This window comes from Herpailurus yagouaroundi, unplaced genomic scaffold (genome assembly GCF_014898765.1).
Source record: "Herpailurus yagouaroundi ecotype Mexico unplaced genomic scaffold, PumYag 191, whole genome shotgun sequence".
NCBI classification, from domain to species: Eukaryota; Metazoa; Chordata; class Mammalia; order Carnivora; family Felidae; genus Herpailurus; species Herpailurus yagouaroundi.
The window spans coordinates 6,706,613-6,723,458 of NW_024412422.1; the positions used below are offsets into that span (position 1 = coordinate 6,706,613).

The 16,846-nt window shown below is 43.6% G+C and overlaps 1 protein-coding gene across 3 annotated transcripts in view; it reads left to right on the forward strand.

The window, feature by feature from the left end:
• FBXO21 (F-box protein 21) overlaps positions 1-16,846 on the forward strand; it is a 47,275-nt gene that overhangs the window by 730 nt on the left and 29,699 nt on the right. For 2 of the 3 annotated variants that reach the window (XM_040443773.1, XM_040443774.1), the window contains exons 2-7: positions 815-950; positions 3,252-3,346; positions 10,543-10,664; positions 13,864-14,010; positions 14,317-14,453; positions 15,545-15,681. In XM_040443773.1, coding sequence (XP_040299707.1) covers positions 815-950; positions 3,252-3,346; positions 10,543-10,664; positions 13,864-14,010; positions 14,317-14,453; positions 15,545-15,681 — 774 coding nt within the window. Of the gene's footprint in view, positions 1-161; positions 413-814; positions 951-3,251; positions 3,347-10,542; positions 10,665-13,863; positions 14,011-14,316; positions 14,454-15,544; positions 15,682-16,846 lie in introns of those variants that run through there. The other variant, XM_040443775.1, reaches the window with a different exon arrangement.

Genomic DNA, 16,846 nt, shown 5'->3' on the forward strand with positions numbered 1-16,846 from the left:
GGGCCCGGGCCTGGCCGGCCCGCGCCGCCGCCTCCCTGCTCGCGCGCGGACCCCTCCCCGGAGGCCACCCCCGGACCCCTGCCCGCGGACCGACAGACAAAGGCCTCCAGGCCGCCGGCTCCCCGGGCCCCTCGGGTCCACGCCGCTGCCCAAATTGCGCATCGGGAAGCGCCCGGCAGCCGGGCCCGCCTTAGAGGGTCACGACGTTAGGATCCCTGCTGATCCATCCCGCGCGCTTCTTTGTGCCCGACTCCGAGTTAAAATGTTTACATGGATCCGGCGATGCAATGATCTTAACAGCCCTTGGAGGAAGCGGACGCAGCATCCCCTGCTTGCGGGCGGAGAGCACAGATTTCGATGTGGGACCGCGGATAAATCTGGCCCTGGCACACTCGCCGTGTGACCTTGCGGGGTAGCGACTTCCCTTCCTTTCGAGCCTCATGCATCGACTTTAGGCGGTGATAATTAGACCTACCTTTTGCTGTTAGTTATTAAATGAGATGATGTGTAAGGAGCATTTACGCGGGGCCCGGCTCTCGGGAGGCGCGCAGGAAATGTTAGCAGCCCTTGTCGTCACTGTTATTGTTGCTGCAACTGGCCCCATTTTATAGATGGGGAGCGGAGACACAGCATTCCTACTGCTACGCCAAGGTCACGCCGCGAGCGAGTGCGTGCGTGCCGGGTGGAGATTTGAACGGGGTCCATCGCCAGGGCCCCTAGTGCCGCTAACTCCCTGTGTCTCAAGGCTGCCTTTGATTTCGCGTGTCTGCCTTTGAGTCTCTGTGAAGCTGAGGGGCTGTTTCTCTCCTTGTAGGTGGCCTTCCCTTATGAAACACTACAGCCCCACCGACTACGTCAATTGGTTGGAGGAGTATAAAGTTCGGCAGAAAGCTGGGTTAGAAGCCCGGAAGATTGTAGCCTCCTTCTCAAAGAGGTTCTTTTCAGAGCACGTAAGGATCTGTTGATGTAGCTCCCGGCTTTTGCCTACTGTGGTGCATGTGTCTGGGTCTGGAGGCTTCGGCTCATCCAGCTCTTTTCCGTATCCGGTTTTCAGTCCTCACAATCCCGTACTCGCTTAGATGGCCGCAAGAGTCATTGTGTCCTTTTCCTCCTATCCAACAACACGAAGCCATTTGTCCCTGCCAGCTTCACTTTTCTAAAGCCAGCGAGAGAATGGGGCTGGAGGGGGAGGGACAGAACTGCAGCACAATGTAGAGGGAATCCAGATCAGCATTCTTTCCCTGCAAGGGGGTTAAACCTATTTTTCGGAGCCTCCCCTTGAGTTGGGGAATCATCAGTGATTGAACGCTGTACAGATTTCACCCAGTAGTTTTCCCGAAAGGGTTGACGAAATTAATACAGTTTTTCTTCTCTGTGGCTTTGAAGATTCTAACCCGTGGTGAATAGCACTATTCGTTAAGGTAGCAGAGGATTAGAAGCGATCTGTAAATCAGAATTATTATTCCCTCAGCTAAATTATCTTACATTACATATCATTATCCCCGAAAAGTTTTTGTGTCTTTGTTGTTTTTCTTAGTATTGCTGAAATGCATGGGGTTTTGTTGTTTGTGTTTTCCCACAAAGTGTCTCAGAGTTTCTGTATCAGGTCCTGGTTCTTTTTGTAACTCTGGGAAGTAGTTCACACTAATCTTTTAAATTTATTTCTTAGTACAGGGGTTGGGGGGAGGTCTGGAAATAGAGCCAGTCTGATTTATTTATTTTTTTGTTTTTTTTTGTTTTTTTTTTTTTTAAGTAAACTGTACGCCCAATGGGGGGCTTGAACTCATGACCCCTGAGATCAAGAGTCACATGCTCTACCAAATGAGCCAGCCAGGCACCCCTGATTTATTTTACTATCATGGTTTACCGAAGATTAATTCCTCTTTTCTTCTTTCTTTCTTTCTTTCAAGATTTTATTTTTAAGTAATCTCTACACTCTATATGGGGCTTGAATTTACAACCCCAGGATCAAGAGTTGCATGCTCTACCGACTGAGCCAGCAAAGCACCCCGATCAATTCCTGTTTTCTAATGTTAATTAATATTACTTCATAGGGTTCATACATGCAGAGTGTTTAAAAGGCTTTTCAAGTTTTGAAGGGGAAAATTGGAACTTTGGACAAATTTGAACTTATTCTTCTGTGGAGAATAAAACTAGATACTCCCCAGTATAATTCATTTCTATAAATAAACGTTCGTTGATATTAGGATGGGTAGTTTATGTTCTGGATGAGCCATATCCTGGCTGAAAGCATTCATACCATATTTTAAAAACTGGTACAAATTGTTTATGGGTGCTAGATACATTTGATGCACTTTGTCATGGGCCGCTGGTTTACAACTCCTACTTCTAGTCCAACTGGTTTTGTGTGCATTTTTAACAGCCTGTGTGTTTGTCCAATAATGATGAATTGTTATGTTTTTTCCTTAGCTCCCTCTTTCCCTGTACCACTGCCTAATTAGAAGTATGTCAAAGACTTTGAACATAGTAGGAATATACTTAAGATTGATCAGTGGGCGAATGATTACTTTGGCTCAGGACCTTTCTATTCCTGTGTTCTCTGCATGCACACAGGTTGACATGAAATTTCCTGGCTACGTTTAAAACCAAGTGGGGGGCGCCTGGGTGGCTCAGTCAGTTAAGCGTCCGACTTCAGCCCAGGTCATGATCTCACAGCTCGGCTCGTGAGTCGGAGCTCCGCATCGGGCTCTGTGCTGACAGCTCAGAGCCTGGAGCCTGCTTCAGGTTCTGTGTCTTCCGCCTTTTCTCTGCCCCTCCCCTTCTCATGCTCTGTCTCTCAAAAAATAAAAAAAATGTTAAAAAAAAAAAAAAGTGTTAAAAAAAAAAAGTGGAAGAATTAATAGAATTTTAAAGCTCATTGGTACCATCACCTAAATTTACAAAGGAGAAAATAGGCCCAGTGAGTTGAGCTACTTGCCCAAAGTACTAGACTTCTCTCTCTGGGTCTCTGCTCCTACTTGACTGCCTCATAAATTGCATGAAATCATTGTGAATTATGATACTGAAGCTACAGACTATGAAAATATAATTAATGTACAATTGACAATAAAATCTGAACAAATTCTTGATACTGGACATTACTTTCCAGCCATGGTGAGTGGTACAAGATAGCGTAGGATAGCAGTTACCACTGCCACGAACATGAGCATCTTTGTATCTCAGATTTGTGTATGAGAGTGACAGCACTGTTGCCTGTGACTGAGGCCTGTTTGTATATGTCTTCTTCATAGGTCCCTTGTAATGGTTTTAGTGACATAGAGAATCTTGAGGGACCAGAGATATTTTTTGAGGATGAACTGGTGTGTATCCTAAATATGGAAGGAAGGTAAGTCATAGTTTTAGCAGGGATTGTTTTTTGTTTGTTTGTTCTAATAATAATGCCCAGAATTAACTGCTGTAATTTGTATGTGGCCGAGCCCTGGGACATGGGTTTCCAAATCTTTCATGTCTTGCTGTAATGATATTTTTGAAAAATTCTGTGTAAATAATATAAATACACTGAGACAATTGATATTTAAATAAACCTTACAAAAATCTTTTTGGGAAGAAAAGAGAATGTGTATTTGTTCCCACTGTGGGTCACATACTGGGCTCTGGGAACTTGTATCTGTTATGCCATTTAGTAATATAAACTACCCTTCCTTTGTTATGACCTCTCCATCCACCATCACTGAATTTGTCTGTTATGGGTTGATTTTTTTTTTTTTTTTTTTTTTTACTTTCTTAGGCATGTCTTAATGGATGATTTTTTTTTTTTTTTTTTTTTTTTAACAATTTCTGAATTTGGGTAAGAAGTCATCTTACTTTGGCTATGAACATTCTAGGTATCTGGTTGAGTCCTTCTTTTATGTCTCCTGAGCCAGAAGAATCCATCATCTCTTGGTTGTTGCTTAAAAATTTTTATGCCTTCTATTTTCTGCTGTGAAGGTTAATTTCCAGTTTACCTAAAAAGATGACTTGGCTTCCAGTGTAACATACCTGTGAAAAAGGTTTTCTGCTTTAGCAGTTTGGAAACTATTAGTGATGGAAGGTAGAAATGGAGCTTAGCATCTTCCTTAAGAGAGCTCACTGTGATATGTCTCACAAACAAGAAGTAAGGTATTCTTGTTGTTTTTAAAGGGATTTAGGAGAGAGAAATGTCTATCAGTGGAACAACTGTCGGGGAGAGGTAAGATGTGCCACTATTCTAGGCCTTGGATGAGTTCAGATGCAGAGGTCATTTTTCCGTTTCTATTTTGGTTTATCTATAAATGAATTAAAGTATGATCTAATAGTCAGCATTGTGCAGACTTAAAAATAAAGCTGGCCTGTCTTTTTTACATATATATGCATATACTTTAAAATACATAAATGTAACATATATACTAAGTTTATTAGTTATTTTAGTTTTTTTTAATTTTTTTTTAAACATTTATTTGTCCTTGAGAGACAGAGAGAGGCAGAGCATGAGCAGGGGACAGGGAGAGAGAGACACACACAGAATCCGAAGCAGGTTCCAGGCTCTGAGCTGTTTGTTAGCACAGAGCCCGACGCGGGGCTTGAACTTACGAACTGCGAGACCATGACCTGAGCCGAAGTTGGACGCTCAACCGACTGAGCCACCCAGGCGCCCCAAGTTATTTTAGTTTTGATTTGATGTTGAGTGCAGACTTTGTTTCTTTTTGCTTATGCTGTTTCTCCTTTCCTCCTTACTCCCTCCATTTGTGTTGGTTTCCCGGCCCCGCCCCTGTAATTAACTTAGGTTGCCAACTTAGGTTGTGTTCCTCATGCCAATATACATCGGGTAGGTGGGGATGGGAGCACATCGTTATTTCACAAAATTGTGATCATTAAATAGGTACTTTCCTGTATCTTTTTTTTCTCATTCAGCATTACCTTGTGGAAATCCAATCAACTGATTTGATTCATTTTATTAATGGCCGTTTACTGTTTTACAGTATGTAGCACAGTTTATTTAACTACCCTGCTATCGATGAGTAACCACTATCTTCTCCATCTTATGTTGCTGGGGAGGGTGATGTTTTTCGTGGTGTCATTTCTAAGTAATAGGCTCGTAGGAATGAGTGTCCGAGGTCAGGCTATAGAAGGTTATTAAAAAACATAAAAGATAGTGTGTCCTTGGGTGGGGAGACTTATCACAAAAATGTCAGTTCTTCTAAAATTAACACATAACCCTAGTGCCATTCCATTTCAGTTCCAAAAGGAGTTTGGGGAGAGGAGCGTTTTTTGTGTGTGTTTTAATTGGATAATGTTGGCATAAAATATATTGAGAACAATAAATTCACTAGAAAAGCCAGAAAAAAAATTTTTTAATAATCACGATGTAAGACTTGCATCACTAGATGATAAGGCATATGATAAAGCTAGCTGTAATCAAAACAATATAATGTTTAAATGAAAGTTGAGAGCGACATCAGTGATAATAATTCAGAAACAGGTCCCAGAATAGAAGATAATCTATTTAAAGTCAGAGGGGGAAAGATGGCATATTTAATAAATAGTATTGGAGGTAACTGAATATTCATCTGGAAGAAATTAGAACATCATGTAGCAAAATTAAGTTCCTCAAGATTAAATTACCTAAATTTAAAAGTTATCACAATGAAAATCCCTCAATTAAATAGACTTCGTGTCCAATCTAGGGAGACCTACTTAACCAAGACTGATAATACAAAAGCAGTACAAGAATATAGACAAAGGGTTTTTCAATAAGAAATAAACTTCCCTATGAGCAAAGAAACTGTAAAGAAAGCCGATAGAATTCTTAAAATTTCTAAGAGGAAATTGAAAAATGTACAAAGGAGGAAGACATTCAGAAAAGAGCAAATCCAAGTAGCTGAGAATCATGTAGATCTTTAAATCCACTCTTCACAGAAATGTTAAGTAGTAACAAAATATTGCTTTTTTCACCTCTCTCATTGGCAAAATGACTAAATAGGCACAGCCAATTAAAAAGTATACTGGTGGGGCACCTGGGTGGCTTAGTCAGTTAAGTGTCTGACCAGCTCAGGTCATGATCACAGCTCATGGGTTCGAGCCCCACATCAGGGTCTGTGCTGACAACTCAGAGCCTGAAGCCTGCTTTGAATTCTGTGTCTCCCACTGTCTTTGCCCATCCCCTGCTCACATGCTGTCTCTTTCTCCTTCAAAAATAAATATTTAAAAAGATTTTTTAAATTAAAAAAAAAAGTATAGTGTTATCGTCTTTTTAGAAGTAAATGTCATAGATATGTCACCCCTTGGCCTGACATAATTTGAGCCTAAAACAGGGTTATTTTTTTTCAACTTTTTTTTTTTTTTTTTTTTTTTTTTTTTTTTTGGAGACAGAGCATGAACGGGGGAGGGGCAGAGAGAGAGGGAGACACAGAATCGGAAACAGGCTCCAGGCTCCGAGCCGTCAGCCCAGAGCCTGACGTGGGGCTCGAACTCATGGACTGTGAGATCGTGACCTGGCTGAAGTCAGACGCTTAACCGACTGCGCCACCCAGGCGCCCCTAAAACAGGGTTATTTTTAAATGACAGGGAATATGCTCACATTTGTAAATATTTTGGGATACTTTACATTTGTAAATATTTTGGGTATTCTTGAAGGAGCCTGTTTGTTTTCATTCCCGGCAAATGCTTATTGTGCAGATACGGAAAGTATAAAAAGGAAGAAGGATAGTTTTCCAAAAATGCTAAAGCATTAATCTCTGGATATTTGAAAATATTTTGCTTTTATGGTGTTCTGTGTGGTCTTTAAAAAGAGTTCATCTTCAATAAAGATTTGAAACAACATATTAAAAATGGCATACACTATGCTTGAGAAAATGACCCAGAGTGACCATCACTGAAACATTTCAGTAAACCTACTGGATTTTAAAAGAAAAGTCCTTTGGGCATCCAAGCAAAAAAGATGAAGTCACTTACAAGGGAAAGAAAATCAGAATATCATCAGACTTTTCTTTTTTTTTTTTTTCAACGTTTATTTATTTTTGGGACAGAGAGAGACAGAGCATGAACGGGGGAGGGGCAGAGAGAGAGGGAGACACAGAATCGGAAACAGGCTCCAGGCTCTGAGCCATCAGCCCAGAGCCTGACGCGGGGCTCGAACTCACGGACCGCGAGATCGTGACCTGGCTGAAGTCGGACGCTTAACCGACTGCGCCACCCAGGCGCCCCTCATCAGACTTTTCAACAACTGCTGTGTGTCAGAGGAAAAAACAATAACGTATTTAAGATGCTCAAGGATAAAAAATGTCAGCCAAGGATTTTTATATCCAGCCAAACTGACTTCCAAGTATAAAGACCGCAGACCCAAACTTACCAACTTGCAAGGACTCAGGGACTTTTGAGCCCTTCATGAGAAATGTTCTAGAAAATAGGACAGTGTCAGACAACCAAAACAACCAGAGAGACACTGACACAAGGACTAATGGTGACCATCAAATCCGTATTTATTTGTAGGATTACATCCAAGTGACAGTTAATAGGGTAGAAGGTGTTGTATGTAATGGCCGTAAACCTTTTTAATATAGATGTAGTACAGCTGTTTAAAAAGCTGAGCAGAGAATAGGGCAGAATGTAAGCAAAATAAATTTAGCTCTTTTCAGTACTCATCAAGGTGATAAATATATTGGTCTCGTTATTCTGAGGCTTGGTATATGTATGTTTCTAAGAGAGATGTGGAATAAAGCAGACGAGTAACTAGGTAATATTCTAAGTCATCTCTGGTATCCTGGATAAGTAGAGTATTCCTGGAAGAAAGAAAGCTATAGATACAGAATAGGAAATGGTAAAAACTGTATAGTTCTGAATTTGACTTAGAAGTGTCAGTATGAATTCCTGATATATGTTTAAAAATAATGTAGGTGTATGTGTGTATATACACACATAGATACATGAGATTTATTATTTCTATCCATTGAAAAGGTTCAGAAACAACAACCAGCCTAGTAGAAATGATGATCCCTAGTAGTCAGACAGTGGTCTTAATATACCATTTCCCATCAAAAGAAGCCAGGGTTTTGGGGAAAGGGCTGATTCTAGGTCTTATACAGGAATTGTAAAAGATCAGGCTGGAGAATCTTGAAAGCCTGGAACCAGGTATCAGGAGAAGTACCAATATTTCATGTTGTAAGTGTTCAGGGACCAACGTGGAGAGGCTTCCATTGGCCAGAGATAGGATTTGAGCAGTAGCGTGGATAATAACTGGAATGGGTTGAAACACACCAACTGCGTTTAGCTCCGCTAGTTCCTAATAATACTTAGCAACAACTAATTGTTCGCCTCTGGAGGGTAATAGAAATCCAAATTATTATTATTTTGAAAAACAGTAAAAGGAAAGACATGAGCATTTATCCCGCCTTTCCTATATATTGTGCCGTTGGGGGAGCCAGATAGTAGATGAGAGGAAATTATTCCTTGTAGAAATACTCTGGCTAATAAATGAAGAAGGGATGGTGGAATTAGAATATCAGCACTTTGCGACCTCTAACGAATTAACAGACCTGGGCACTGAGGAGCGGTGGCTGCTAACATCACCAGAGAGACAGCCAAGGCGTGATTGCCTCCTGATGGAAGGACTTCCTTGCCAAATAAACAGAATCTGAATCTGATCAAGCCTCTACATCCAATTTGCAGGGAATTCAGAAGACAGAAGAGCATGTGAAACTATACCTTGTGGATGCAATCAGCAGATTCCAGACTGGGAAATTCAGGTCACACAACCAGGTTTCTTCAGCAAATAAAGTGCAAGGGACAGAAAAGATGGAGGGGATCCTGTGGATTAAGAGACTTGGAAGACCTCAAAACTGGCTAGAGAGTTTAGGGCTGTACGTTTGGTGAGGCAGTGATGAGCATGGAGGTGTGGGTTGTGATTGCTGTGGGTGGGAGGAGCAGGTCTTGGAGTACTTCTGGGGTGTCTGCAAAGTTTCTCCGCCTGAGTGGTGGATACAGGGTTGTTTGCCTTATACTAATGCATTAAGCTGCTTACTTGTTTCGTGCACTTTTCTAGATTGACACACTTTACAACTCAAAGGTTAAAAGGCTGGTGGAACCTAGCTCTGCTGACGGTCATTTACTAACTGAAGAGTGAGAGGCCTTTCTTTCTGAAGTCACGCAGATAAAGTAATCACTGTCACCCTGTTTCCCATGATCCCCATGTACGTTTGGTATGTCTGGTGAAGTATCTCATCCACTAGCAAGTATTTATTGAGCTTCTGCTGTGTGCCAGACCTATCCCAGGCACTGAGGATACAGCGGTGAACAACGCAGAAAGCACTGCGTCTGTGGGGCTTACCTTCCAGTGGGGGAGAGAGTCACTAACCTAGTAAGATGATTTAGTACATTAGAAGAGCAGAAGGGGCTCTAGACAGATACTAACCAGGCAAGAGGGTGAAGCGGGGAGAGGGGAGAAGGCCTTACTCAAAATGGCATTTGAATGAAAACCTGAAAGGAGGTGAGGGTGGAGGTTGCAAATCTCCAGGGAACGAACCTTCCAGTCAAGGACCTGAGAGTGCTGAGGCCCCAGGTGAGCACCACAGAGCACGATGGCACAGCAGGGAAGCCAGTGTGGCTGGAGGCCGGGCAGAGATGGGGAATAGCAGGAATTGAGGTTAGAGAGGTCGTGGGGCAAGAGTTTAAGGCACCGTCGTTAGGACTGGAGCTTTTACTTCGAGCGAGGTGGAAAACCCCTGGAGACTTGGGTACGGGACTTTTGTGCCGTGACTTAACATGTTAACTGAAGCGCTCTGGCTGCCGTGTGGAGGGGCAGGATTTGAAGCTGGAAGCTCAGTGAGGACGCAGATGAGCTAGTGAGAAGTGTTCACCTGTCCGATACACGCTGAAGATAGAACTGATAGCTCTGGTGGATGGCTGGAATGGTCTGCGAGAGCAGGCCAGCAAGGAGGGGCAGGATGGCCCCAAGGTTTGCGGCCTGGCTGCAGCAGCAGAGTCGCGTTCACCCGAGACATTTCAGGAGCTCACCGGCTATCCGAGCGGGGATGTGGAGTAGCAGTTGCACGTAAGGAGAAGTGTGTTCTGGGAAATAAGTTGAAGGCTGCCAGAAACAATATTTGAAACCATGAGACTGGACGAGATCACCATGGCAGTGATCGTAGACAAAGTCGGCCGCCCAGGGCCTGAGTTCCCTGAGGCAGGTGCCCAGCGGCCAGCAAAGGATTCCAGACGCCTCACCCCTAGCTCCTGAGCCTCGACCAACTCTTCAGCCCCAGCTGAAAAGCCCCAGCTTTTCAGGTTTCTCTTGGATTTCCTTTTAGTCAATCTGAAGCCACGCAGGTCAGTGTTTCTTGGATTTCAGCACTACTGATTCAGTGTTACATTACAGATGCAAAGTCCTAAATTGTGTTGTCTGCTTCTGTGATAACAAGTGCTGTGTGGTCATGAACCAATTATATTCTTGTTAAGTAGACTCTTTACATGCTGTAATTAGTGTGAAGGGAAGTAAAAAAAAAAAAAAAAAAGTAATCGGAGGTTTTTATAGTGTCTTGATTCTCATTGGCTTGTTTGTTTGTTTTCCAGAAAAGCTCTGACTTGGAAGTACTACGCTAAAAAAATTCTTTACTACCTACGCCAACAGAAAATTTTAAATAACCTAAAGGCATTTCTTCAGCAGCCTGATGACTATGAATCATACCTTGAAGGTGAGATCTCAGCAATGATCTTCCAATAGGCAGCTAAGTTGTCGCTCTCAGAAGTAGTGGATACCATCCCCAAGGGTGGAGCAGTGGAAACGGACCGGGCCAGGCCGCGTGGGCTTCTGGAGGTGGGATTGTGTGGTCTGATCACTTAGGTAGGCAGAACTGCTCACCCTAGAGCTCATTTTGCCAGAATATTTGGCCATCAGCTGAAGCAAGACCGCGCCTTCTGAAGATGCACCATCAGTTCAAAGCACGAGGCTGATATTTTAGCTAATGTTAAATTCCCTGTTTGTCTAAGCTTTCAAGCGTCATTTCCGAATCAGAAATAAATGTATCCAGTTTTGTCTCCATGGGACCTCATGCAGATCCCTTCACCTCCCTGGTTGGAGTTTAAGGAGGACGAAGTGCCCTCGCGCATCAGTGAGTCTGCTTGTCCATAATGAGAAGTGAGGAGGAACAAGTCGAGTGGATGGACGCGGTGAAGGGAATAACTTTGTTCCTGCTAAGTCGGGCAAGAACAAAATGTGACTTAATTTTTTCTTTTAACTAATTTAAATTCCTAGCGTATCACACAAACGCTCCCATAAGTCATGGTTATGGAGTACAGATACTCCTGTCCGTTCACTTTCATTCCCTGCTCCCCACAATTTACCCAGTTCGCCGGTTTTCTTCCTTGCCAGCATTTCCATGGTCATGTCCCCGCTCTGTTACTGTTGTCGTGCGGGCTGTCACCAGCTCTCCCAGCAGCAGCTTTCTGAGTAGCACTTGCTTCCCTGAGCCTCATGGCTTCTCACCCCCTGGTGCTAGTCCAGCCCGAAACCTGGCCTTTCCACCACTCCCGAGTGGCCACCTGATTTCCTTTGTTTGTTGTTGCTTTTTGGTGCCTTCCGTAATCCGGACCTCCCCTAGCCCCAGACTTTTCCCCATTACTCTCCAAAACACACCCTTTGCTCCAGCCAGTGTTGTCCTCCCTCCTGGCTTTGTATCTTCGCTAGTGGTATCCCCCTGTCAAATCCTGCTTGCCCGCAAGAGTTCCAGGTCCTGTGTAACTTCCGTTGAGTTTCTGCTGACTACTGCAACGCATGCAGATTTTACTTGCCTCGGGAGGGATGCAGGCAGTAGCATTGACTAGTAGACCATGGTTAATGTCTGTTTCAGGTGTGGGCATTTTTCTCCAACTGATCATTAACTTTCTTGTGTCCCTGGTCCTTTAACGTTATTATGATCCACTGCATACTCCATGGTGCCCAGTGTGGATTCTTACTGAGTGTGTAAAAGTCTCATATCCAGAAGGAAGTGAAAAATCTGTTTCAGTTGATTAAAATCAAACAGCCTTATCACCCTGGAATTTTCTATGTGTACTGGAGTTGAGAGTCCCCCACTCTTCTGTTCATTCCACAGTCAGGAACAGTTGAACAGGGTGTGTTTTCTGTAGCTTGTTTATAGAGACGATTGCTTCTTTTTCATCTTCCGAATACAAAGTAACATGGTTTTCCATAACTCATCCAATCAGTACTGTAGGCACTGGGTAGCCGTTGAAAGTTTTTTTTTTTTTTTTTTTTTTTTTTTATTTTTGGGACAGAGAGAGACAGAGCATGAACGGGGGAGGGGCAGAGAGAAAGGGAGACACAGAATCGGAAACAGGCTCCAGGCTCTGAGCCATCAGCCCAGAGCCCGACGCGGGGCTCGAACTCACGGACCGCGAGATCGTGACCTGGCTGAAGTCGGACGCTTAACCGACTGCGCCACCCAGGCGCCCCGCCATTGAAAGTTTTTAAGTGATTGAGCAGGAAGTTGGCTCCAAGGTTTTGATTCTTGGTGACTGACAAGAATAATCTGATAACTATTAACGAAGTCTAGGAATCATAGCATTAGGATGGAATGGACTTTGGAGAAGTCCTGCAGCCAACAGGTGAGGAAACTCCATCCCGAGGAAGCCCAGGAGCCAATCCCTGGCTAGTGGCAAAATTAGCACTGGGGTCCCATCTCCTGTTCACTGCCTTCAGCTCCTTTGGGATGTTGAGTAGGGGGTCAAGATCCTAAATTGAATTTAAATGACTTGAATTTAAAATGACTTAAAAAAAAAAAAGCAATAACTGCAGCTTCCCAAGTGAAATTGTCTCATAACCAAATGATCAAGTTAGCCCTTTGGCATCTGGTTAGAAAATGACCTAAGGTCGGGGCGCCTGGGTGGCTCAGTCATGTAGGCGTCTGACTCTTGACTTCAGCTGGGGTCGTGATCTCACAACTTGTGGGTTCGAGCCCTGTGTGGAGCCCTTCATTGGGCTCCACGCTGCCGGGGCAGAGCCTGCCTAGTATTCTAAGTACATACATACGTACGTGATTCTAAACAAATACATACATACATACAAAACAAAAGAAAACGACCCAAGGTAATAAAGAGCAGAGAGGTGATTTTCAAGACACCGTGTCTCCAGTGTACTTTGTACAAGTCTTTGGCTACAGGTCCCCTGAGCGCCACTATTTCTGTAATTCAGAAGTATAGTTCTCTCCAGAGTTCATTTACTATTTCACCTTTGAGGGGTACAGTTTGTGGAAATCTGTCATTGTGAGGGCTTTCAGCTTTTTAAATGTTCTTTTAAGTAAAGGAACTGGCTTATGCCATTAAGTGTTCAGAGTTCTTGGGAAGATCTCCTTTATAGCATTTATTCCTCTTTGTAATAGAGTATGGGAATATGCTGCATATCACATGGTTTCTTGAGTCCATGACCTTTGAGAGAGAGTTTGGTTTATTTTTATTTAAAAAAAAATATTTTTTTAATGTTTATTACTTATTTTTGAGAGAGGGAGAGACAGTGCAAGCTGGGGAGGAGCAGAGAGAGAGGGAGACACAGAACCCGAAGCAGGCTCCAGGCTCCGAGCTGTCAGCACGGAGCCTGAAGTGGGGCTGGAACCCACGAACTGTGAGATCGTGACCTGAGCCGAAGTCGGACGCTCAACTGACTGAGCCACCCACCCAGGCGCCCCTATTTTATTTTTTTAAAAAAGAGTGTGTAAACTCCTTTGCTGTGAGAAGGTTGCTCCTTTTCCATGTATCAGCAGCAGGGTCTGGCATCTACAGATGAAGCTTATCTGGCAGGTGGTGGAAAGAAGGATGGCCCCAAGTGTCTGTGCTGAGTGACCAACTAACAGGACGAGGGCAGAAGTAGGAATTTATTCAGTGATTCCTGTTTATTTTCAGGCGCTGTATATATTGACCAGTACTGCAACCCTCTCTCTGACATCAGCCTCAAAGATATCCAGGCCCAGATTGACAACATCGTAGAGCTGGTCTGCAAAACCCTCCGGGGCATGAACAGTCGCCACCCCAGCTTGGCCTTCAAGGCAGGTGTGGAATTGCTTTGGATCCAACTGTATTTGCAAAAGAAAACCTAGCAGAGCTATTGGTTAATGTGAGAAATTCTGGAGTATGTTTCCATTATGTCACCAAAGAAGCAGTTAATGATTACACAACCACATGTTCACTTGGAAATGTGAAAGACTTGAACTTCATATTCTTTCCTCCACCCTGGACTGGCAGCACCTACTGAGTATTGTTAGGACATTGCCAGTGTCTGCGTGTGACAGGTCGTTTGGGATGCTGGTCACAGCCTTGCCAGTGCTTCTGTCCTCAGAGTAGATCTCTGTGTTTCAGGTGAATCCTCCATGATAATGGAGATAGAACTCCAGAGCCAGGTGCTGGACGCCATGAACTACGTCCTTTATGACCAGCTGAAGTTTAAGGGGAACCGAATGGATTACTATAATGCCCTAAACTTATACATGCACCAGGTAAATGTGGGTGTATTAAAACATAATCATATGTCTTTTTGAAAGCTCATTTTTGATAAATTGTATAGTTTGGGGCACAGATACATGGTCTTTTCATCTCTCAATGCCCAGTGAAACTCACTTTTGCCTCCACTGTAAGGGTATTGCTATGGATTTTTATTTCTTTATAGTGTCCTCTGTGTGAAAACCCTTGATCATTTCCTGTCTAGAAATACACATTTCTCTGACTTTGTTTGGTTAATTTGTGTCTTATGAACACTAAACTGTGAAACTAATCGGATCTTTTTCCTACACTGGCTTCTAGAAGCCTTGGAAGAGATCTGGCCAGCCATTTTGGCCAAATTGATACTTCGTTTTTATGTGCTTCCTTCTTGACACTGTTTTCAGATTCTGTTGCTCTGTATGCTAATCTTTGTCTGTCGTGTTTCATACACTTTCCTTGAAATGACCTTAAATTCTTTTGGAAGAACAGCCTATCTGCGCTGACAGAGCGGAGCCTGCTTGGCATTGTCTGTCTTTCCCTTTCCCCCTGCCCCTCCCCTGCTCATTCTCTCTCTTTTTGTCTCAAAATAAATAAATGAAACTTAAAACAAAAAATGGAAGAACAGCCTAGATCACAGGTCTGTAGACTTTTTCTGTAAAGGGCCTTCTAAAAAGGCCTTTTGGTTTGGCAAGCCAGATGCTCTGTGCCAACTGCTTAGTTCTGCCATTGTAGTTGGAAGGGGGCACAGATGTTACCAAAACAAACGGGTGCGGCTGTGTTCCAATGAAACTGTATACACGGACATAGAAATTTGAGTTTCATGTAATTTTTAATGTGTCACAAAACGGTACTCTTTTGACTTTCTTTAAACACTAAAAAATGTGAAAGCTCTTCTCATGCAGGCCGTACAGAAACAAGCGGTGGACTTGGCCCGCGGACTGCAGTTTGCAGACCCTTGATCTAAAAAAAAGCAAATGTTCATCCGCTTAAACCACAAAACCTAGTGTCGTTCCTGATGCACAGTGAGTGCCTAGTAAGGACTTGCTTTGAAGGAATGAGAAGGGAAGGTTCGTTTCTGTGAAGCTAAAGGATTTTTTTTCTCCTTCAGGTTTTGATTCGAAGAACAGGAATTCCGATCAGCATGTCTCTGCTCTACTTGACAATTGCCCGGCAGTTGGGGGTCCCACTGGAACCTGTCAACTTCCCCAGTCACTTCCTGTTAAGGTGGTGCCAAGGTGCAGAAGGGTGAGCCACCTATGCCATATGTTGTGATTGGTCCTCGGGATTCACTCCCACTGTGCTGAGAGGAAGTGTGGTAACGGAACAGAGGTCGACTAGGGCACGGGGGGTGGGGCAGCTGTCTTGTTCCTTGGCCATCAGTGACCGTATTCTGGTTCTGAGAGAAGGGCACTCTGGATCTTTCTGTATTACTTCTTAAAGCTGCATGTGAATTTACAGTCATCTAAAAGTAAGTATAAAGACTAGGACTAGGGGTGCCTGGGTGGCTCAGTCGATTAAGCGTCCGACTTCAGCTCAGGTCATGATCTCACATTCATGAGTTCGAGCCCTGAGTCGGGCTCTGTGCTGACAGCCTGGAGCCTGCTTCCTTTCTGTGTCTCCCTCTCTCTCTGCCTCTCCCTCATTCGCACTCTGTCTCTTTCTGTCTCTCAAAATTAAATAAACGTTAAAAAAAAACAAAAAGAGGAATAGAGGAGCACCTGTATGGCTCAGTTGGCTAAGGATCTGCCTCTTGATTTCCGCTCTCACAATTTCTGAGATCAAACACTGTCTGGCTCTGCACAGACCACGTGGAGTCTGCCTCCCTCGCTCTCTGCCCCACACCCGCATGCACATGCACACTCTTTCTCCAAAATGAATAAACATTAAAAAACATGTTTAAGTTTGTTTATTTTGGAGAAAGAGAGTGTGTGTGAGCGGGGAGGGGCAGAGAGTGAAGGAGACACAGAATCTGAAGCAGGTTCCAGGCCCCACGCTGTCAGCACAGAGCCCCACGTGGGGCTGGAACTCACGAACCGCAAGATCCCGAACCTGAGCCGAAGTCGGACACTTAACCAGCTGAGTCACCCAGGTGCCCCAAACTAAATAAACTTTAAAAAAAAAAAAAAAAGTAGGACTAGGAGTTCAGGATTTTAGGTGGATCTTAAAATCCTTTTGTTGCAAAGCAGATCAGATCAAAGAGTTCTTTTTGTTTACAAGGAATCTTGCTTTTTACTTTTTTTTTAAGTTTTTATTTAAATTCCAGTTAGTTGACCTATGGTGTAATGTTAGTTTCCAGCGTACAATTTAGTGATTCAGCACTTCTGTACAACACTTGGTGCCCATCACAACACGTGCACTCCTTAATCTCCATCACCTATTTCTCCCATCCCCCCGTGCACCCCCCCCCCCC